This window comes from Cornus florida, unplaced genomic scaffold, assembly GCF_030987335.1.
Source record: "Cornus florida cultivar Cherokee Brave unplaced genomic scaffold, ASM3098733v1 CherokeeBrave_3.0.0_Hap2_Chr09, whole genome shotgun sequence".
NCBI classification, from domain to species: domain Eukaryota; kingdom Viridiplantae; phylum Streptophyta; class Magnoliopsida; order Cornales; family Cornaceae; genus Cornus; species Cornus florida.
In genome coordinates this window covers 43,974,391-43,996,796 of record NW_026775579.1, presented here as the reverse complement: position 1 = coordinate 43,996,796, position 22,406 = coordinate 43,974,391, and the positions used below count along the sequence as shown (strand labels likewise).

Sequence of the window (22,406 nt, the reverse complement as noted above, 5' to 3'; positions counted from 1 at the left end):
CTGAGAGTAGTGATCAAGATGTCGAGAAGGGTCTCCCATACCGTTGAACTGTATGAAGACTTGCATGGTGAACTTCTTTGGCCTCTCCACATAGTTTATTTCATCAGTGAATAGGAGTCTTTATCAAGGAAACATTATGTTCTTTGGCCATCTCTACTTGCATCTGAATCCTCAAGAACCTTTTTTCATCGAAGGCTCCTGGGACTCCGTTTGACCATGCTATCGGTCTGCTGTTGGATTCGACCTACTCGTCCCGTGCACACTAATGGGGGTGGTTCTCCGAAGCTTCGGCTTCGGTTCTCGTCTTCTGCTCTTAGCGGCTTTCGTTGGCTCGGGCTTCGGCCTCTGGCGGTACAACATGATTGGGAGGGATTCCCTAGGATTCGGCCTCTGGAGGTTCACCGCAGTTGAGAGGAGCTCCTTAGGCTCCATTCGGCAAAGTGGCGTCCGGCGGTGGTTGGGCTGCTATCTGCTCCATGGCTACCTGAAGAGCATTGTTTCGTTACTGGAGCAACGTGATCTAAGCCGTGCTGGCTTCCTTTGCTTGTCGGAGCGTCTTGAATTGTTGTGGGAACTCTTCTCGCATCTTCTGCATCAGTTCGGCCTATTGATCAACTACAACACCTCTAGTTGACATCCCGGAACGTAGTCGCATAAAACAAGTAACTAATCACTCGTAGGGGTATATTTCTATACGCTTCCCAAAGAAGGCGCCAAAGTGTAGGTGCAAAAATTCGTCAACTCTGATGAGTCGAAGAATAAAAACATAAACACTCAACGAAAATAATAAAAGTAAAGTAGAATAGAGATTGAGAGAATTTGATATATCTTTATTGCAGACTTATGCCTCTATTTATACAAAATTTGATGAATACATTATAGTAAGGCTCGCCTTGCTTGCCCACCGTGATTTTGTTCATCATTATCCTCATATATTTTGTTCCATATGAGGCTTTTTTCCTATGCAGGGTTCTTTCTTTATATAGCTCCTTCTATGCAAGGCTCATTTGATGCCATGATTGATCTGATCTGAATCATGGAAAATATTTGTCCAAATTGTATATTTGACCGAAGATAAATTAAGTTGATCCTGTAATGGGCTAATGATGTCTATTTTAGGACTTGATCGTAATGGGCCTCTGATGGCTTATGGCCCAAAAGAGATGGGTCACAATTCATTTAATGACGTGATTGATTTTTTTTTTTTTTTTTTAAGGGGAATCTTTCCCTCCACACGCACGATTTTGAAAGTAAATGAAAGTTTTATAATTTAAACCCTCTCAATATTTGAGTTCTATAATAATTATTTTGACTTGTACTTTTTAATTTACTATCTTTTAGGGTAGAAAATATATAATAATTTGGTTTGATTGAGAGCATCACCTAGTATTTATTGTTTATTGTTGTATTATATATGATTTAAATAGAGTAATGCTACTATGAGATAGTTTTCTCATGAGCTCTCCATTTTTTTGCCATGATTATTTACAAATATTAAAGCACAAACTCAACTCATTGAAAGAGGATTAAACGATAATTATATAGTTAAAATTTCATTAACAATGGATCACACGAATCGGTCAAAGTTAATAACGTAATTTAGACAAGAAAAAAAGTGTAAAATTTTAACAGATTCATTTGATCTACTGTTAATGAATTTTTGAATGAAATTTTAACTATATAATTTTTGTTTAGTCATCTTACAAGGAGTTTAGTTTATCCTTCAATACTTGTACGTAATAATGAAAAATAAAAAATAAAAATAAAAACTCACGAGGACTTATAATAGCATCATTACTCTTAAAATACCTTACATTTGACTAGACACGAGTATAATATAGCAAATATAATTCGTAATTTATTAAATAATCCCCTTTATCGGACATAAGCCCAACCAACCGGCTTTGATCGTCTTCTCCCTCTTTGTTCTTCCGAATCTTCACTGTGAAACTCAAACGATATACTCTAGAGAGAGAGAATGGCTCAAATAATGGCCACGCCTCTCGCCCCATCAATGTCTCTCATCTGTAACACAAGCACCACTAAACCCATTTCTCTCACTAAATCTTTCTCTTTCCCCACTCCAACCAAGGTACCATCCTCTTCTCTCCTTGCAATATTTGATTAAGTTTTTGTTTCCAATTTGTTTGTTTGCTGAGAAAATGCAGGAAAATGAGACAACGTAAAACATCATCTAAGAACAGTAAAAAGAAAAAGTTACTTTTATTATTTTCTTTCCTTCTCCGTCGTTTTCTCGGCTACCAAACAGGGGGTTAGGGCTTTTATTTCATATAATATGATTCTGGGTGATGATATGTAGCTCCGTAATTTGGTCATCAAAAGCGTGCGTATTGGAGGCGTGGAGATTCCGGACAACAAGCGAGTGGAGTTCTCTCTTCAGCACGTCCATGGAATCGGCCGCACCAGATCGCGCCAAATCCTCTGTGATCTCAACATGGACAACAAAATCACCAAAGACTTATCCGAAGAAGAAGTCGCCAGTCTCCGTGACCAGGTCTCCAAGTACATGATTGAAGGCGAACTCGTAATCTCTCTCTCTAAAACCTTCCTTATGTGTGTGTGTGTATGTATTTATATAAGTGTGTGTTTGCGGTTTGGAGCCAGAAATTTGTTTCTTTGAACAATATTAAGGTAAAAGTTATAAATTAAAATAATATTTAACTTAATTATAAATTGATAATATTTTGATTCAATGCATATACAATTGTCCTTAACTAGGGTTTATGTTTTGAAAACCTTGCAACATTCAAATTCTATCACCAAGGACTGTAGCTCAGTGGCATCTACTCTTCTTTTTAAAGTGAAATTTCCAAAGTTCGAAGTCTTGCAGTAAAATGTGTAGCTAAGGTGTTATTTTCAGAGAGTAAAAGAAAAATAAAATCAGTACCCCGTGGTTTGTATTTTTCAATCTCTACAATGGATGTCCTAACTGACAGGATCAATTGCAAGGTCACAAGCAAATAAAATACTAGATTTATAATGTCGTTTTTCGGCTCAACTCTTACCATCTTGAGACTTGCACACCTTGTTGTTGATGGGAAGAATAAAAAAAAAATTATTTGTTTTCGATAGAGAGTCGTGGATGGTGTAGGGAGAGAGCGTGGATGTGGGGTTGTTGGCTGTTGTTTGTGTGTGTAGGCGTGAGTGTGAGAAGAAAAAGAGCGAGGGTGCAAAAGATCGAAGTGTGGATGCATTTGTATACTAATTCAAAATTTTATAGGTAGAAGTATAATTGTAAAAAATTCAGTGGGGTCATGTAGCTCCGTTCTTGTGTATTTTTGTGAATGTGCATATGTATATGCTCCCTATTTCTCTATTGTTATTGGTGTTTCTAAAAGATTTAGTCTTTGATGTCTCTCAGAGGAGGTTCAATGCTTTGGCTATACTGAGATTGAAGGAGATTCAGTGCTACAGAGGGATTAGGCATATTAAGGGGCTGCCTTGCAGAGGACAGCGCACGAGGAACAACTGCCGAACTTTGAAGGGCAAGAGGGTTCCGATTTCTTTAAAGAAGGCGCCTTCTCCGATTGCTGCAAAGAAGAAGGGTCCTCAGGTTACGAGTGCCGGAAAGAAGAAAGCTCCTCAGGTTGTGAGTGCTGCAAGGAAGGCCGCTCCTCAGGTTGCAACTGCTGGAAAGAAGAAGGGTCGTCCTCGTTAACCAAAATGGGCAATGGGTTTGTTTTTCTTTTCTCTAACTGATGGAACTGATGATAGATCAAATTGAACTGCAATGAATTGATTAAGCTTGATGCTGGTTAATTACTTTCCTTGGCTTTATTTTGAGTGTCGTCTTGCTGATTCTAAAAGAAATGTGACGGTATATGTACATTCAAAGTACTCGTTGATGTATTTATGACCATTATTCTCCTATGCTTTGATCTGAACCATGCATGATCTCAACATTGTTGTGTTCATTTTCTGTTCTTTTTTTTCTTCTAAATAATCGTGAATATACTATCCGAATGTTGAAACTCAACAAATCGGTCAAGTATAGAACAAACTAAAATCTCAATCCCTATTGATATTCGCGCATAAGATCTTATTAGATTAGAATTTTCCAATACAAACAGTATAGATAAATCTAAATTGAAACAATAGTCTTCAAAAAGAGAAGTCCTTTGAAGATTTGCTAGAAATACAGGTGCACTAAGTGCCCAATATATTTATTGAGTGGTAGGCTTGGAGAGATTAATTTGCTGCATTGGATTTCAATATTTGAGAACCTCTGATACATGATTCAAAGATAGCTTTACTCTAGAGAAATGTTAATGATGTGTTTTTATGCACTGTTAAACTTAGAGAATAGAGACAGTTTATTAGCATATTCTGTTTTTAGATTGTTTTGGTCGCAAAAGTATTACTTGATTGCTTCAACAAAGAGTATAGATAAAAATCTTGATATAGATCATAGGACTAGGTAACTTTGAATTGTTTGTGCAAGAGGACCTTGCCTTAACTCATCTACTTAAAAGAAAGAAAAAAATTTGAATATGTTTTATGTCATCTCTATTTTAACAAGTTGAATAATTAAAATGAAGAAACATTAAGTCATAATCATACTTAGATAAATAAATAGACATGATAAAAGTACATAAACTAGATTTTGAGATTGAGAAACGTGTTAGGTATAGTCCTAAAGTTGGCACTTCCTCTTACATGGAGATATTAGCGAAAATACCGACTTCAAGATACAATGCAAGTGCTGGCAGGTACGCGGTGTCTCTTCTTGAACTTGTTCAGAGGAAGACTGAGTAAACAAGTTGTGTGTCTCCCTGCCCATAAACACATAAAGTTCTAAAATTTACAAAATGTAGATAGTGGAATATTTGAGAGAGAAAAAAGAGCTTGATCCAGTGAGCCTAGAGATTGATATTAGCAAACGGTCAAGGAGGGTTCTTTATATAATGTTCCAAGATATAACCGGTCCCAAGATGTAATCATCACAATTGAAATAAACACAGGAATTAAAATGCTAATAAAGCATAATAGAACACCTTTAAAATATATTTTTTTTAAAAAAAAACAATATCTTTAACAATGAAAATAAGTTTATAAATTCCTATTTAGAACCAAAGTAATAAGTTAGAATGTGAGATTACATCCATAAGAACAATTTTAACTTTTTTGGCTTCACTGAGTAGAATAACTGCAGAGCTGTGTTTTGATACAGAGTTTGCTGTGTTTGTACTTGATTGCTGATTAGTACACTAATGGAGCTTTTGTTTACTCAGTAAAGGACATGATTATGATGCTGCCCGAAAAACTCGGTTTCAAAAGAAGGTACATGCATGTCATTTTTCCAGTTTCCTCAATATCCTTTACTAGAAATGCTTCTCCAAAAAACTTGGTTTGTACTTGATAACGTCTCAATATGAGCGAGACGTTAGAGGTACTTCACTTTCTAACATAAATCCCTGAGCTTGCTACCCTAGACAGTGGACACCACTGTGGTCACAATCCTGCCGAAATCCAAGTCTACCCATGACTTAGGTACAAGGATTAACTGGGAGAGTCTTGTTTTTGCATCAGCTTTTCTTTGTCTATTTCAACTTTCAGATTTGTGTGTCTTCCCCTTGATATATATGGTGTTTTCATTTTCAGCCATCTCTCTCATTTAAGCTGATTTAATGATTTGTTAGGGTAGAATCAATTCATCATTTTGGTGCTATTATTTTGTTCCTACAAATGTGTTCGGTTTTTTATTTTATTTTTTTTATTTCCATCCATAAAAAAAAATAAATAAATAAATAACGATGACAAAAAGGAGGTATGTTCAATCAAATGAAGCATAAGAAAAAAATAATAATAAAATAACCATATGGTCTCTGAAAGTTCAAAACCAACTTGCCTGGTGCCCAGAACACAATAGAGTTCCTGCTAAGTTTACAACTTCCATATTCTGGTGGCCCCTCTCAGCTCTCCTATAGTCATCAACAACGCCAACGGTTTGTAATTCTTTATTTTAATAAATTATCCTGTTTTTGGTCATTTTAAAATAACCATTAAAACTTTGAATGTCATGCGATGTGTTTTAAGCGTTATGTGTTTTTGTCAATATCAAAACACTCATTTTGTTATAGGAGTGTTTTGGGTAGAAATTAGAACTATGTTTGGTAACTGAAATTTGCTTTAGTTCTTGGCTACAATAGAAGAACACGCCATATCACCATTTGGTGATATGGGTTTGGACAAATATATATATATATATATGATATGTTATGAATTATTTCAAACCAATATCATCGATTTCAAACATAATATGGGCCCAAATTTAAATATCAATATTAAAAAAATAATATCGTAGCGCATGCCAAATGGACTTTAAATTTTTTTTTATTTATATTCAAATCCATTCATCTATCCAAGGTTTGGTTCAAAAGATTTGGCCAAGTAGATTTCCCTTCATCAACCATTTTCTCTCTCTAAATTTATGTCCTCTATATTTCATTCCTTTCATACCTTATTGCTTGTTTATTCAAATCCTAACCTTAATATCTATTATTAAAAAGAGTTTCAGTATTTTATTGTTCCAATATTTCAGTACGTTAATATATTTAATAATATAGTAGTAAAAAATACTACTATAAAAACTAAAGGAATTTTCATTAGAAAATGAAATATATAATATTAAAAAACTTAAATTAATAATATAATAGTAGGACATATTACTAATAATAATAATATAGTAGTAGAAAATCTAGTTAGAGAAAGAAATATATAATATTACAAAACTGAAATACTTAAATTCAATAAAAGGAAATTTAATAAGAGAATGAAATATATAATATTTAAAATTTTATTTATTTAATTCAATAAAAAGAAATCTAATTAAAGAAAAATTACTAATAATAATAATATAGTGGTAGGAAATATTGAAATTCAATAAAAGAAAATCTAATTAGAAAATAAAATACGTAATTTATTTTAATAAATACATAACAACAATTATATGTAAGTGTTTTTACTAGTCTCAGAATGTGTATCATTTTACATATTCATTTTTGGTCAGCATTTAATCTCAATTTCACTTTTCTTGCTCCACACACACACCATGCATAGGTGGTTTTTTTTTTTTTTTTTTCCTTCTTCTCTCCTCATATCTGGATATTCGGGGCTTTGCCTTAACTAATCCACAGAACTTGTACAAAGCGACTCCTCTATACGAATCGGGGTAAGGCTCAGACTTTGTCTGTGATCGTGACCCCTAAAAAATTGATCACACTCGAGATGATTCGGACCTGAAACTTAATGCTTGGCTTTACCACTAAGTCAACCCTTGGTGTTAATTTCTGCTCCTGTAAACCTGTATTGATTCCCTTTTAATAATATCTCAGCTTGCCCTAATATATGTATATGTGTTTTTGTAACTTTTGCAGTTGGGGATTTCTTCAAATTCTAAAGTTCAGACTTGAAGAGATGCAATATATACATACATGCACAAATATCTCAATTGAATAGCTTTCATGAAATATTCGTACCCCTTAATTTTTTACTTCTCTGGAGTAGCGTTGATATCATGTTTGGAGAGAGAGAGAGAGAGAGAGAGAGAGCTGGATGAAAATGTGGAGTTAATGAAAAACGATCTTTGATGCTGTTTGTTGTCTGTCTTCTATATGGATGTGTGTGTGTGTGAGAGAGAGAGAGAGAGTGTGTGTGTATGGGGTTGTTTATGTATATAGCATTTGTCAGATGTTGCAATTTTTGCAATTAATAGATTTTTTTGCCCTTTTTTTTTTCAAGTAAAAAAGTCTATTTATTAACTAGAAAGAGGGAAATATTCAAATTTTATCCCAAAAAATTGTGACAATTCTTTGCCAATCATTAAATAATGTTAAATAAAAAAATAAAAATAAAAAAAAATAAAAAAAAAAAACATTCTAAGCACCATAGCTTCAGCTGTTGTTGCACAACCAATTTCCTTCTTATTATTATTATTATTATTATCCTGGAACAATATGTAACAAGGTTTCTTGAATCATAACTTTCTAAAATTCTATGAAAATTTGAAAATGGCTGAGTCCAATATATTCCATCTCTAGTGGAATTAAATACCAAATCATTCTTAGCTTTATCAAATTTGATAGCAAAGGAATGAAGACAAGGTCAGATGATTCTCTGAAGAGTCAACGGATTGATCTTCCTGAAACACTTTGTGGTACCAATGCACTTTTACTTACAGACGCAGAAAAGGCTGCCATTTTGAAACCCACCTAGTTATGGTGAAAAAACACTTACATATGGGAAATGCACTCCTCTTCTTACCCCTCCTCAGGTTAAAAGGATTTAAAGGAAGTCACTCTCTCTCTCTCTCGTGATATAGATAGATAGATACATAATACAAGCAGAGAGAAAGTATTGTAATTCCTTTTTGTCTCAATCTTCCAAATGTCCTTCCAACAAAAGTTGCAAAGTCAAGTCCCTATCTCCCTTGGTAAAGATTCCTTTTTATCAATCCCAATTTCTTTGATTCATATATATATATATATATATATATATATATCCTAGTTTCAAGTCATTGGTTCCGGTTAATAAAATTTGACAAAGTAATTTGTAGCTGTAAATTGAAGATGTTTTTTGTCAGAAAAAAGAGGTTTAGAGCGATTAATTTAGCCTAATATTTAAAATAAAAGGGTATAAAGGACTTTTTGTAGGAAGATTTGACGGTGGTTGGCTCACTCCGGAAAAAAATCCCTCTTGTATATTGTATAAAGTATATTATGTTTCGAATGTATTTTACAAAAAAAAGTTGAAATCTTTGCCAAACCTCTCAGGCTCACTTTGGAAAAAAATCCCCTCTAGTGAGTTCAGTTTGGATATATGTTATAAAAAAGTTAAGATATTCGTTAAATATCCCAACTATTTTATAAGAATCGGACGAAACAAGTCGGAGAGGATTTGGGTCCAATGGCCACGAGAGTACAAATGATATTTCATTAATACAATATGTTTTATATATGTGTGTGTGTGTGTTGGTATAATTAATGAAGTAACATATTGTATTTGAACCATGGTGTTAAATTCATACGTTTTTTTAGCTACGTTACCACTACAAATTTCATAAAATTTTACACTTCAGTGTAAAAAATACATTTAAAAGACAATATTGTCATTTTCTTGTTGAAAGATAACTTCCATTGAACTTCGGTTGTGAATGTAATTTTTATACCTATAAAACATATACATTTACGTTACAAGCATATGTATATATATACTCGCACACAACTGTAACACCAACCTCAATTTTTTTTTCTTTGTTTGTTTTTTTCCCCAAACTACTAACAAATACAAATCATTAGGCAACACGTACATGTATCGATACTTGTTTCAATGCTAACCAAGGCTTTTAATTCAGTGGTACAACTCTCCATCGGAGTCGAGTCCAGGAGTTTTAAAATTAAAAGTCCGTGTAATCGATCCACACTAGATTATGTCTTTATGTCTGTATGTATATATATGTGTGTGTGTGTGTGTGTGTATATAAGAGAAGTAAAAATCAGAACGAGGGTACCAATAATCATCATCCAAATAGATACCAGAACCGCGAAGGACCATAGAGATTAGTACACAACAATGAACTCAACATAAGTATCTAGTGCTCACAGCTCATACAACAAACCGAAACCCATGTTTCCATTTCACCCCAGATTCTCAATCCAGCTAGGGAGAAAATCAAAACACAGGTCATGGACTCGTAACAATAATAACAATAAAAGCTAAAACTAACACATCTTGAAAACTACAATCTTCTTCAAGTAGTAGTAGTACATACCCTAACCCTAATAAGCCCTAAATCATATATGTACCTACTACTGCACACAACTACTTCCAAGTTCCAACCACATACTAAGTTTATTTTTCAAGGATTCACTACCGGAGAAGCAAACACTTCCCAATGGGGCTCAGCACAGAGGCAGTGGTGGCTGAACCATCCCTTGGAGGCGCAAGAACAGCAGGTAGGTACTCCACATTTCCACAAGGGAAGATTGAATTCTGGAAATGTCTGACCAAATTGTCCTTCCCCTAGTAATTAAAATAAAATAAAGTAAATTACCATACCATATATGTGTGTGTATCATAGAAAAAGCATACAAACCCACAATCACATTTTTCATATAATAGTTGAATTTGTATCATAGAATTGGAAAATAAAAGAGATCACCTGAATCCTTGCCCAAGTGATTTCACACACTTTCTTGGAATTAACTATCTTTGAATCACTTGATTTGAAAGTGCCCCACTTGAAACGGTGCAACATTTCTCTCATCCTCAGAGCAGCACCTGAGCTTGTCAGGTTCAAAAATGCATACCCGAGATTGTCTCCACTACTGCCAAAATCAAAACCAGATTAGTCTTTGTAGAGATATGCAGACAAAAAACGCACAACTACTTCAAAATATGTGTGTGTGTGTGTGTGTGTGTATTGTTATAAAAAAAATAAATAAATAAATAAATAAAATGATTACCGAAAATCCATGGGTAAATATAGGAAATCATAGGCCATGTGAAGTGGGTCTGACAGCAACTCAGCCTTCTGGTTGTGGTTTTGGCAGTGCTCATCAAGGAAGTCGAGTAACATGTTCCTCCTGATCACAACTCATCAACAAATGATGTTAATGAACTAAAAATCCACATATACAGACACATACTCATAAATGTTTATACACAGAGAAAGAAATGCAACTCTAAGATATTAAATGATAGCCAAATATCTATATGTGTGTGTGTGTGTGTGTCTGTGTGTGTGTGTGTGTATTTTGGGTGTGTGGGGTGAACAATAAATAGACGACACCTGGGATTGGTACAGTATGGATAGGGACAGAAAGGGAAGATGGAACGATCAAGAACATAACATATCTTCCTTTTCCAGCCTTTTTTCAAGTAGTGGGACAACAAGAAGGTCAGAGGGAGTTCAGATCTTATTCTTGGCCAAGGTTAGATAGTTTCACAAAGAGGATAAACTTCAAGAACAATATATATATATATATATATATATATACCAAAACTACACAGACTACTTAGATAATAATCCAAGACCATAAGGGGAAAAAAAGATTAAAATACAGTAACAGTAAGCAGATAGAGTGTCACATAATGATCAGAATGAAAATATTTCATATTCCCAACTCTAAAAACAAAAAGAAAAAGTGGTTGTAAAAAACCCAAAAATCTATAACAAAAAACCAAACAGATTGGAAGCTTACCTGTATTGGTTGGGGATATTTCTGATCATTACAGTGGTGTTCCCGACATCATAAAATGGTGATATGGGAAGCGGTCGTGGTGGTGGGGGTGGAGGTGGTGGTGGTGGTGAAGATGCATGAACAGTAACACCACCACCTGACGAGTTGGATTTGGACTGAGTTTTAGGCCTCCACATGAGTACTGATGGTTCAGAAACCCCCCTCCTCCTCCTCCAACTGCCCAAAGCGGGGGCCGACACCTTTCGGGGCCTCCTAAACCTCTCTTTCCTTTTTACCACCTCCTCCCCTCCGGCACCGCCGCCGCATGAGTTGGCGACGGGAAAGTCGAAGCCGACACCTTGTAGCAGAGGTGGTTGATGGTAACGCACATGGTAGCAACCTACACCTGCTGGTGGATGCTTGTAAAACAGACCCGCGCGCCACTGCTCCGCCGGTGGAAATGGAAGTGGCGGTGGCTGACAGTGGAAGAACTGATGTGGTAGCATCAAGAAATGTTCGGCTGTAGGGAAAGGCTGAGCCTCTGGGTTCAACGGTTTAGAGTTTGGAGATGAAGTCATTGAAGAAAAACAAGAGACAACAAAGATTGAGAGGCTTTTGATATCAAACCAGAAGTGAAGATGAAGAAAAGGAGACAACAAAGACCCTAATAAAGTGAAGGAGACCAAAAAGATAAAGAAGATCAAACCAGTGGTACGGTTATATACACTTACATATACACATACCTTTTTGAAAGAAAACCAAAAGACAACAAAAATACATACATGTATATATATATATATGTGTGTGTATGTATATGTGCAACGGATGGTGGTGATTGAGTGAGGAGTGTTTGGGATAGAGGGATAGTGAATCACAATAATGGGATATGAAAGATCTGTAATGATGGAAATGGGAATGGAAGCAAAGCTAATAATGGCAATGGAAGCATTAAATGCAATCCCAAGGAGAAAGACAAGGGTACGTGCTTTTTGGCGGCGGATGTGATAGACAGACCTACCCTTTTGCCCTTTGGTGCACGTACGGACACCTCATTTGCTACTCTTGCAGTTGGGCTATAAATGGAAAACTCTTTGTGTTATACTTGTATTGCCTTTTGAATATTAATTAATGAGAGTATTAATTCCTATTTATCCACATCATTAACTAACTGGAGTATTAAATACTCCGAGGGTAAATTATAAAGACTTTTCTTATGATTTGTTGTAATAAATTGGTTTTTTCAGTAATTTGAGATATTATTTGAGTCTTCTCTAAAAATAATATTAGCAACCAATTTTGTTGATGTGATGTACCGAATAAATTGAAATTTTAATATTATCCTTAGTTTATCTCTTCTACCTCGCACATACAGAAGGGTATTACAGTCATTTATCATAACAATTTAATGGTATTTCAGTAAATTAGACAAATTTGTTAATCCATTTGACGAGTCCGTCACTAAAAATGGAGGTCTGTGTAGATTTGTTTCATTTCTAGGAAAAGTCCGAGTAATTTTTCAAATTAAAAAAAAAAGTCCATATAATTATGACAAATCATAAGAGAAATCACTATAATTTATCCATATTTTGGACTAGTGATACTTGGTTGGAATTGTCAAAGTAAATAGCTTGATTTACCATTTTTGTTACTCTCTAAATTTTACTTTTATTTTATTTTCTTTTTATTTTTGTGTTGTGAATTGTTTAATTTAATTTAATTTTGATAAAATTCATATTGTGCAAGAATATGATAAAAAGGGCAATGTAAACCTCCAAATATTTTAACACAAACATGTCAGAATTAGTGACCATTTGGCATTGATGGATATTTGAAGTTTTCATTTAGATATGTTTGCTAAAAAAGAAAAAAGAAAAAATTACTTTTTAGTCGTACTGAATTTTTTGTTGGAGTTTTTTTGCAAGTAGAGTTAAATAATACTCTATAGAAAAAGCCTCTTTATCAAAAAAATATATATATATAAAATGATGAAAAGTGTTTTAGATAGTACCTCCAATCAGCTGAAATTCTTGCCCTTCTCTTTGTAAGAATAAATTATACCATTGGACTAGACCTCATTTTGTATATATTGTATATATAGCATGAGTTTTTTTTTTTTTTTTTTTTTTTTTTTTTTGGCATTTTATTGATTATGTTTAGAGAATAATTAGTAGAATTAAATGAATAAGAATAAAAATATAAATCGAGTATTAATATAATGAATGACTACTTAATTCATTCAATTTTTATAGTCAATCTGTTCAGTTACTCTAATTTTTATATTTCATTATGAAGTTAGGAGTAGGTGTTCATAAAATGAAAAATTTTAATACAGGAATACGTAAAAAGATCTTGTACCTCTTGGTCTTTTTAATGAAAAATGAAAGGTTGTTGATGGGAGATCAATGTTATATTATAGTTGTGTGTAATGAGATATAACGCTCACTATCCATAAATTATTGAGAGAAGTGATTTGAAAATTTTAAGACATGTTTAATTTATAATTTAAAAAACAATTTTCAAAAACTCAATTTTAAAAAAATTATAAAAGAAAATTTATGAAAAACAGACTTTTTTATAAGTACGAAACATAATCTAAGTAAATCTCTAATTGGTCACTTTCTCTCTCTTTGACTCGCAATTTCTCTCTAAAAAAGTGACAGGTTCGTTTTGTTCAAATGGTACAACGTTTTTTTTCCTTAAAGGAAAGATTAAACTTTGAAGAAAAAAATTCCTTTTTAAAAATTTAGCAATTTGATAAATTGAATCTTCATAAGAATGGTATACTATTGATCAAAATTGCCCCAATTAGAGTAATCCAAACTCAACTCAAGTATAATGATTTATTCTATTTTATCCTTCTTTTTTCCTTTTTTTTTTTCTTTTTTTCTTCTTCTTCCTGCTTATTGTATTTTACCTAACCGAAAAAGAAATCAACCACCCATTTGAATATGTATATGGTGACAAAAAAACAAACATATGTATATCTGTACATACATACATAATTATATATATATATAAAGAGAGAGAGAGAGAGAGAGAGAGAGTGTGTGACTGTGTGAGAAATCAAAGGGAATGGACTTTTCATAAATGAGGGAAGGCTTAAAGAATCAAGGAAAAAGGAGCGTACGATTTTGTTGAATTTTCAAATTTGAACTTACAAACCAGCACTACATGCCATGATTGTCACTTTTATATGCTTCCATTGTACTGTTAAGGTTTTCTTTAGCAAACAAAAACAATAAGAAAGTCTACAGACAAACATTTCACAATTTTGTTTTGTTTTGGGGAAAAGTAAAGTCGTTTAGAATTGAAAACCCCAATCAGTCTCTGATGATCTCATCTTTCTCTGAACCCTACCACCCTCTGTGTCATTTTGGCAAAAATCATATAAGAAAAAGGCTACGTACGTGGTTGACTTGACCCACATACCACGTTTGATGTGTGTGTGTGTGTGTTGATCATGTATACCTCTTCTACCTTAAACCCATTGTTCTTTTTCATTTGTTACTTCATTGTAGTTGCTGTGATGAAAATTCATGTGTACTACAGATAGGTAATGTAAAACAGATCATGATATTTCATGGATTCTTGTTCAACCATGACCAAATAGAAGAAAATTAATTATCACCTGCATAATTTATTTTTTTTAATCTCTTCTTTTAAATGCAAATGTTGTGTTACTAGAATAATTTGATTAATCCTCATGTCTGTGAGCTGTGTTCGGGCATTGCATCAGTCCATCTCATATTCTTGTCATGAAAAATAAAAATAAAAATAAAAAATCCAACTTATTATTTTAAACATAATCTCACTAAATCCAACCCACTTGTTATTTTAATCTCAGAGAATAATCATATTTTGATTTATATATACACTAATATATAGTACTAGTACGAGAGAGAGAGAGAGAGAGAGAGAGAGAGAGAGACAGACAGACAGAGACAGAGATATTTTAATGCACTTTTCACATTTTTTTTTAATTTTAATATCAAAGAATAATTATATTTTGATATATATATACACTACTATAATACTACTCTATATGTAGGACTGAGAAAGAGAGAGGGGTGGGTATTTAATGCAAATGAGAGAGTAGGAGTCTTTTGACCATTTTGCTTTTGACACTTCCGAGTAAATTACTAGTCCGTATTATAAATTTATACTCATCCATATATCAATGAATAATATATCAATCAACTTTTACGTATAAAAACAAACATACTTTTACTGTACCATATGTGTTTCCAATGTTATAGGTTTCATTTAACCATGCAAAACTAACAAATCATCTGAAGAAACTGCAACTGAAACTGATATCTTAATTTCTCTCTCCTATCTTTCTCTCAGCTCTACCATTCCTCGTAATGTTTTTGCCCAAATTCATAAAAGACAGCCTATATATATATATATATATATATATGTATGTATATATATTGGAAAGGACTGGATTAGGTTTGGTTCTTGGTGCTTGGGGTGTGACCATGCCTCTTTAGTATTTGGGCTCAATGGTCTGAACCATTCTGCATTGTGTTAACTACAATGGAAACCCATGTCCTCATCAAGTACTGCTCGATCACTAACCCACCCATCACCTTTCTTGAACAACAAACAAAAGTTACATATTTATATATATATACACACACATATATTCTGAACCTATAAAGGACTGCTTCAAAATGCTATGTCTTAGGGTTTCTTAATTTAAAACCCCGAATGAACAGTAATTTTAAGCAAGTATAGATTTGATAATTCACATTTTTATTTTCCACTTGCACCCTACCTAAGGCTTAAAATAACAAAATTATCGTCGAAATTAATTCAACAAGTGTGTTTCAAAGCGTAATTATACAACCTTATTTGAAAATAGGGGTGGAGCCGATGTCCCCCTCCCTCCTTCCCTCCTAGAAAAGGTACGTACATACACGTGATAAATGTTTTGTAACTTATTTTATTATTTGATAAATTATTTTATTAAACTATTACCTATTTTATCTATTTTTTAGTTGTTTTAATAATGATTTGAAATCTTTTATTTTAATTCATTATATTTATAAAAATTCTTTTATTTTAATTCATTTTATATCAATTAATAAATATTTTTTATATTAATCAATAAATAATGAAATACTAAAAGAAAATAAAATAACTAATTTGTGGTAGAGTTTTATAGATTATTTTTTATATTAATAATTCTTGTCTAATTATATTTCTTTTTATTAAAAAAGTTATAATAAAAGATAATTTGTGATAGAGTTTTAGAAAAATTATTTAATTTTTTATATTAATTAAAAAATATTTTTATATTAATAATTCTTATCTAGTTAGATTTCCTTTTATTAAAAACTCATAATAAACAGATAAATAGATAATTTGTGTAAGATTTTGATAGAAACTCTTTTAAAAAATATTTTTACATCAATTAATAAATATTTTTTTATATTAATAATTCTTGTATAATTAGATTTTTTTTCTTAAAAAACTCATATTAAATAGATAAATAGGTAATTTGTGTTAGAGTTAGGTAATTTGTGTTAGAGTTTTATAGAAACTCTTTAAACATATCATTATCTAATGTGATAGACTTTTATTGAAAATAAAATAGGTAATTTGTGTTAGAGTTTTATAGAAATTATTTTATTTTCTTTAAATATATTATTGTCTAATTAGATTTTCTTTTATTAAAAAACACATAATAAAAGGTAATTTGAGGTAGAGTTTTAGATAAATTATACTTTTTATATAAATAATTATTGGCTAATTAGAATTTTTTTTATTAAAAAACTCATAATAAATAGATAAATAGGTAAATTTTGTTAGAGTTTTATAGAAACTCTTTTAAAAAATTTTAATTATTTTTTAAAATATATCATTGTCTAATTATATTTTTTATATTAAAAAACTCATAATAAATAGATAAATACAGGTTATATGTGATAAAGTTTTAAAGAAAATAAAATAGGTAATTTGTGATATAGTTTTATAGAAATTATTTTATTTTCTTTAAATATATACAAAATAAATAGGTTATTGGTGATAAAGTTTTAGAAAGATTATTTTATTTTTTATATCAATTAAGAAATATTTTTTATATTAATAATTCTTGTCTAATTAGATTTTCTTTGATTAAAAAACTAATAATAAATTGATAAAATAGGTAATTTATGTTAGCGTTTTATAGAAAAAAATTTAAAATCTCTTTTTATATCAATTAATAAATATTTTTTATATTAATAATTCTCGTCTAATTATATTTCCTTTCATCCAAAAACTCACAATAAATAGATAAATAGTTAATTTGTGTTAGAGTTAATTAAAACTCTTTAAATATATCATTGTCTAATATGATAGAGTTTTATTGAAAATAAACATGAAATTTGTGGTAGAGTTTTATAAAAATTATTTTATTTTCTTTAAATATATCCTTATCTAATTAGATTTTCTTTTATTAAAAAACACAAAATAAAAGGTAATTTGTGATAGAGTTTTAGAGATATTATTTAATTTTTTATATCAATTCATAAATATTTTTTATATTTATAATTCTTGTCAAATTAGATTTTCTTTTATTAAAAATTCATAATAAATGGATAAATAGGGAATTTGTGTTAGAGTTTTATAGAAACTCTGTTAAAAAAATATTTTATTTTCTTTAAATATATCATGTTTAATTAGATTCCTTTTATTAAAAAAACTCATAATAATAAATAGATAACTACAGGTTACATGTGATAGAGTTTTAAAGAAAATAAAATAGGTAATTTGAGGTGTATTTTTATAGAAATTATTTAATTTAATTTAAATATATTTATAATAAATATGTAAATACAGGTTATATGTGATAAAGTTTTATAGAAAATAAAATAGCTAATTTGTAGTAGAGTTTTATAAAAATTATTTTATTTTCTTTAAATATATTCTTGTCAAATTAGATTTTTTTTTATTAAAAAAACTCATAATAAATAGATAAATAAGTAAAATGTGTTGGAGTTTTATAAAAACTCTTTTAAAAACTCTTTTTATATCAATTAATAAATATTTCTTTTATATTAATAATTATTCTCTAATTATATTTTTTTGTTAAAAAACTCAAATAAAAGGTAATTTGTGGTAGAATTTTAGAAAAATTATTTAATTTTATATATCAATTAATAAATATTTTTTATATTAATAATTCTTGTCTAATTAGACTTTCTTTTATTAAAAAAAACACATAATAAATTGATAAATAAGTAATTTGTGTTAGAGTTTTATAGAAAATCTTTTAAAATCTATTTTTATATCAATTAATAAATATTTTTTTATATTAATATTTTTTTTTGTCTAATTAGATTTTATTTTATTAAAAAACTCATAATAAATAGATAAATAGATAATTTGTGTTAGAGTTTTATAGAAACTCTTTAAATATATCATTGTATAATGTGAAGAGTTTTATTGAAAATAAAATTGCTAATTTGTTGTAGAATTTTATACAAATTATGTTATTTCTTTAAATATATCATAGTCTAATTAGATTTCTTTTTATTAAAAAAACTCATAATAAAAGGTAATTTGGGGTAGAGTATTAGAGAAATTATATTATTTTTTATGTCAATTAAGAATAATGAAAAGAAAACAATAATAACTCAAAATAATAATAAATTAAGAATGAACCAAAAATAATAAAATAAAAAAATGAAGAAAAAAAATCAACCACTTCTAAACATCAATTAGAAAGAGAAAAAAAAAAAAACAATAACATAATAATAATGCTTATAAAAAGAAAAAGTAAAGAAAAAACTTACGAAACCAATTATAAAGAGAAAAGAAAAAATATGCACACCACAAGCCGGACTTAATATATATATAGGTTATATGTGATAGAGTTTTATAAAAAATAAAATAGGTAACTGAAATTTTATTAGGTAATTTGTGTTAGAATTTTATAGAAATTCTTTGTATAAAAACTTTTTTTATATCAATTAATAAATATTTTTTTATATTAATAAATAAATATTGAACTACTGAAACAATTAATAAATAAATACTGAAATACTGTAACACTGAAACACTTTGCACATTTAATAATAGTATATAGATATATATATTTCTTTTTATTTTCTTGAAAGAAAAACTATATTTTTCTTCTTCAATCAAATTCTATTTTTTTTCCCCTCTCAAACCTATATTTTTTTCTTTCCTTTTTTATTTCATACATCATAAAATTATTCCTTTTGCACCTATCTAAGATCAAAGATGTATGTAAGTAATATGTAATTTTTTTCTTTATGAAGTCCATCAGTGTAATTTTCAAGCATTGTTTTCAAAATACGATGACCTATAACTACATTTAATGAAAATATTAGGCAACCAACAGTTGCTTTGTGCTTTTACTTTGACCCAAAGCAAAAGCAATGTTTAAGCTTTTAGAGCGTGTCCAACACTATTTGGAGCTTGTTTGGTAACGTAAATTTGTTACAAGATTTTTAAAAGCAAAAACATGAAAGTATGTTTAGTAAAAAGTGTTGCAAGTTTGAATATGTAATTTTAGATTTTTTTTTTTTTTTTTAACAGTGCTTTGCTACAATACGGAAGCAAACAAAAACATCATTTTGATGCTTCTGATTTTGACCTCAATTTTGAAAGCGTTTCGATATTATTCAAAAGTATAACAAATATTACCAAATATGCTTCGTACTTTTGTTTCGCTACAGTACATTAGTAAAAGCAAAAAATTCGAAGCAAAAACCAAACAGGCTTACCAACATGATTTTTTCCTCCTTTGCTCTACTTGATTATTACAACAAATATTACCAGACGTGATTTTTTCCTCCTTTGCTCTACTTGATTATTATTTTTTCACTGTGCCCCGAATTGAAATCCCAACTTTGCCCTGCTTGGAAATAAGAGTGTAGACATGAAGGTGTCAATTCCATTTCTTTGCACAGGGCATCATCATTTTTCTTTTTGCTAAATTATGGTATTGGAATGTATTCTTTCACTGTGAAAGAGGTTGTATTTCAAGAGAATCAAAACTTGGGTGTTTTGGAGCAAGATACTAATAAAGAACAAGAGTACGATACAATTAATATTGATATAAGGATACAATAAATCTAAAAAAAATAGAGTTAAGTGCATAAAGCATCACAATAGTATGATTACAGTGCATATCACACTCCATCATGTGCAAAAAAACACCTTGAAAGTTTCAAATTGATGCAAATTGGTCCTTCTAGACACATTTAAACTATAGTTTGACAATATTGCCCTTATATACACATTTTACATATTATTTAACAATGCATCATTTTATAAAATGACGAAAATGGTCATTTAGGAACTGTGATCCGTACTGTAAGCATACTATAGGGGTGTTTTCTGCAATTTAAAAATTATTATTGTTTTGAATCTCTTAATCCTAACGGTTACATTTAATTGAGAATGTAGTTTTATCGCAATTTGAATAATATAATGACGGTAGCTGATTGAACACTCATTTATTTATTTATTTATTCAGTAAAGGTTGAACACTCATTTGTTGCTTTGTAAATAATTTTGTGTGTGTGTGTGTATATATATATATATTTGTGAAAAATTATTACAAATTTTAAAGTTTAAAAAATTAAATGTATATTGTTTATATATAATGAATACGTATCTTTAATTTATTTTTTTAATTACATATTTAATGAAAAATGATAATTATATTAAAATTTAATTGTGAATACTTTTTTTTTTAATTTTTATAATTATAAAAGAAGCTGAGGTTTTCATTCCATATAATATATTGTACGTACATTAATCTGACAACTGAAACAATAAATTTTTTTTTTTTGGAAGAGATAATACACTGGAAATATATAGAGAAATATTTTTTTTTTTGGGAAATGTGAGAAAATCCTTAAAAACGTAATGTGCACATAACAGACATATTCTATGAAATTATTAGCATACACACATTCTTGGGCATTTTCAAAAGAGTAAAAGGGTAAAATGAGTATTACAACATTACTTTATGTCAGATTTCTAATTGAATGGGGTTTTTGCACAATTTTTTTTAAAAATAAGGGTGTTTTTAGTACATTTTTTCAAATAAAGGTAAAAGTGTTACGTGAAGTATACTCTAGAAGTGTTTTATGCATTTGACCCAAAAAAAAAAAAAAATGATACAAATACTGCATGATACATCAAAATAATATCATAATAGAATATTATATATGTAAATAATATTTTTTGCTCATTATTAATATAAACATGCATGAAAACTCTAATTTGGAAATTAGAATTTGATTTTATTTATTTTTATTTTTAAAAAATTTAAATTATGCTTTTAATTAATATTTAATCCTAATTTTTTTTTTTCAAAAGGAAAAAAATTATAAAACCACTCTGTCGGATTTTGAAAGTGTCAAAAAAGTATCCTTATCGAATCCATGTTGTATCTTAGCCGCGTCGAATAAAACAATAACATATTTCAAAATATTTTTAACCATATCCAACGTGTATTCAAACCATTTTTATTTATTTTATACAAAGTAAAAAATATTAAAAGTTGAATTAATAGATACAGAGAGTCTGGTATTTCAAAAATCACCAAAAACACTAACTCACTGTACTATGGATGCATCTTATTCAAATCATATACATGTATTCAAATATCCGATGCACCCACACCGCAGGTCAAGTATTGTGCTTCCTAGCAACATCTAACTATTGAGTTACAAGCCACTCTCAACTTCAATAGTAATTAACCAAACAGGGCCTTGTGGCATTGTTCTAGAATGTTTTGTTTTAAAATGTGAAGTAGGGGATCAAGCAACTAATAGGATAAATTATTAGTTTATTTATAATTGTAATTTATTAATACACTTTTGTAGAGTCATTTTTTCGAATCAGACGTCTGTATTTAACTGATCTATCAAATGTCAAATAGACCAAGACCATCTAATAATTTCTCAACTAGCAGAGCTTTTAAGGAATTAATTAATGATATTGGGATTTACAACTTTTTCACACCATATATCATTGTTAAGTTTAATAATTATTTTTTATTTAATCTAAAGAACTTTTTTTAGTTTTGTTAACCGCAAATAAAAAAGTATTAATTATATTACTACGTAACTAAGTAATTATACATCAAATTTTAGTAACTGCCAGTCTTCACATCCAGATCGAAATGTCTCCCAACACTAGAAGTAGATAATTGAGCAACACTGAAACTCAATC

General features: G+C 30.0%; 2 protein-coding genes across 2 annotated transcripts; one reads left to right on the top strand and one right to left on the bottom strand.

Moving 5' to 3' along the window:
- The first annotated feature begins 1,978 nt into the window (after nt 1-1,978).
- LOC132272549 (small ribosomal subunit protein uS13c-like) lies at nt 1,979-3,679 on the top strand. The gene is made up of 4 exons (XM_059773676.1): nt 1,979-2,092; nt 2,321-2,545; nt 3,383-3,514; nt 3,641-3,679. Exons 1-4 carry the CDS (start codon nt 1,979-1,981, stop codon nt 3,677-3,679), a joined length of 510 nt encoding a protein of 169 aa, XP_059629659.1.
- A 6,209-nt stretch (nt 3,680-9,888) lies between these two features.
- On the bottom strand, nt 9,889-11,779 carry LOC132272548 (protein terminal ear1-like). The gene is made up of 4 exons (XM_059773675.1): nt 11,223-11,779; nt 10,485-10,604; nt 10,181-10,346; nt 9,889-10,041 (listed from the first exon to the last, which is right to left on the bottom strand). Exons 1-4 carry the CDS (start codon nt 11,777-11,779, stop codon nt 9,889-9,891), a joined length of 996 nt encoding a protein of 331 aa, XP_059629658.1.
- Nucleotides 11,780-22,406: the final 10,627 nt, after the last annotated feature.

Excerpts from the sequence above, each read along its gene's own strand:
- LOC132272549 (XM_059773676.1), top strand. The coding sequence starts at position 1,979 with ATGGCTCAAATAATGGCCACGCCTCTCGCCCCATCAATGTCTCTCATC. Across the intron at positions 2,546-3,382 it reads ACATGATTGAAGGCGAACTC|AGGAGGTTCAATGCTTTGGC; the intron begins GTAATCTCTCTC and ends GATGTCTCTCAG. Across the intron at positions 3,515-3,640 it reads GAACTTTGAAGGGCAAGAGG|GTTGCAACTGCTGGAAAGAA; the intron begins GTTCCGATTTCT and ends GCCGCTCCTCAG.
- LOC132272548 (XM_059773675.1), bottom strand. The coding sequence starts at position 11,779 with ATGACTTCATCTCCAAACTCTAAACCGTTGAACCCAGAGGCTCAGCCT. Across the intron at positions 10,347-10,484 it reads TATTTACCCATGGATTTTCG|TAGTGGAGACAATCTCGGGT; the intron begins GTAATCATTTTA and ends TGATTTTGGCAG. Across the intron at positions 10,042-10,180 it reads TCACTTGGGCAAGGATTCAG|GGGAAGGACAATTTGGTCAG; the intron begins GTGATCTCTTTT and ends TTTAATTACTAG.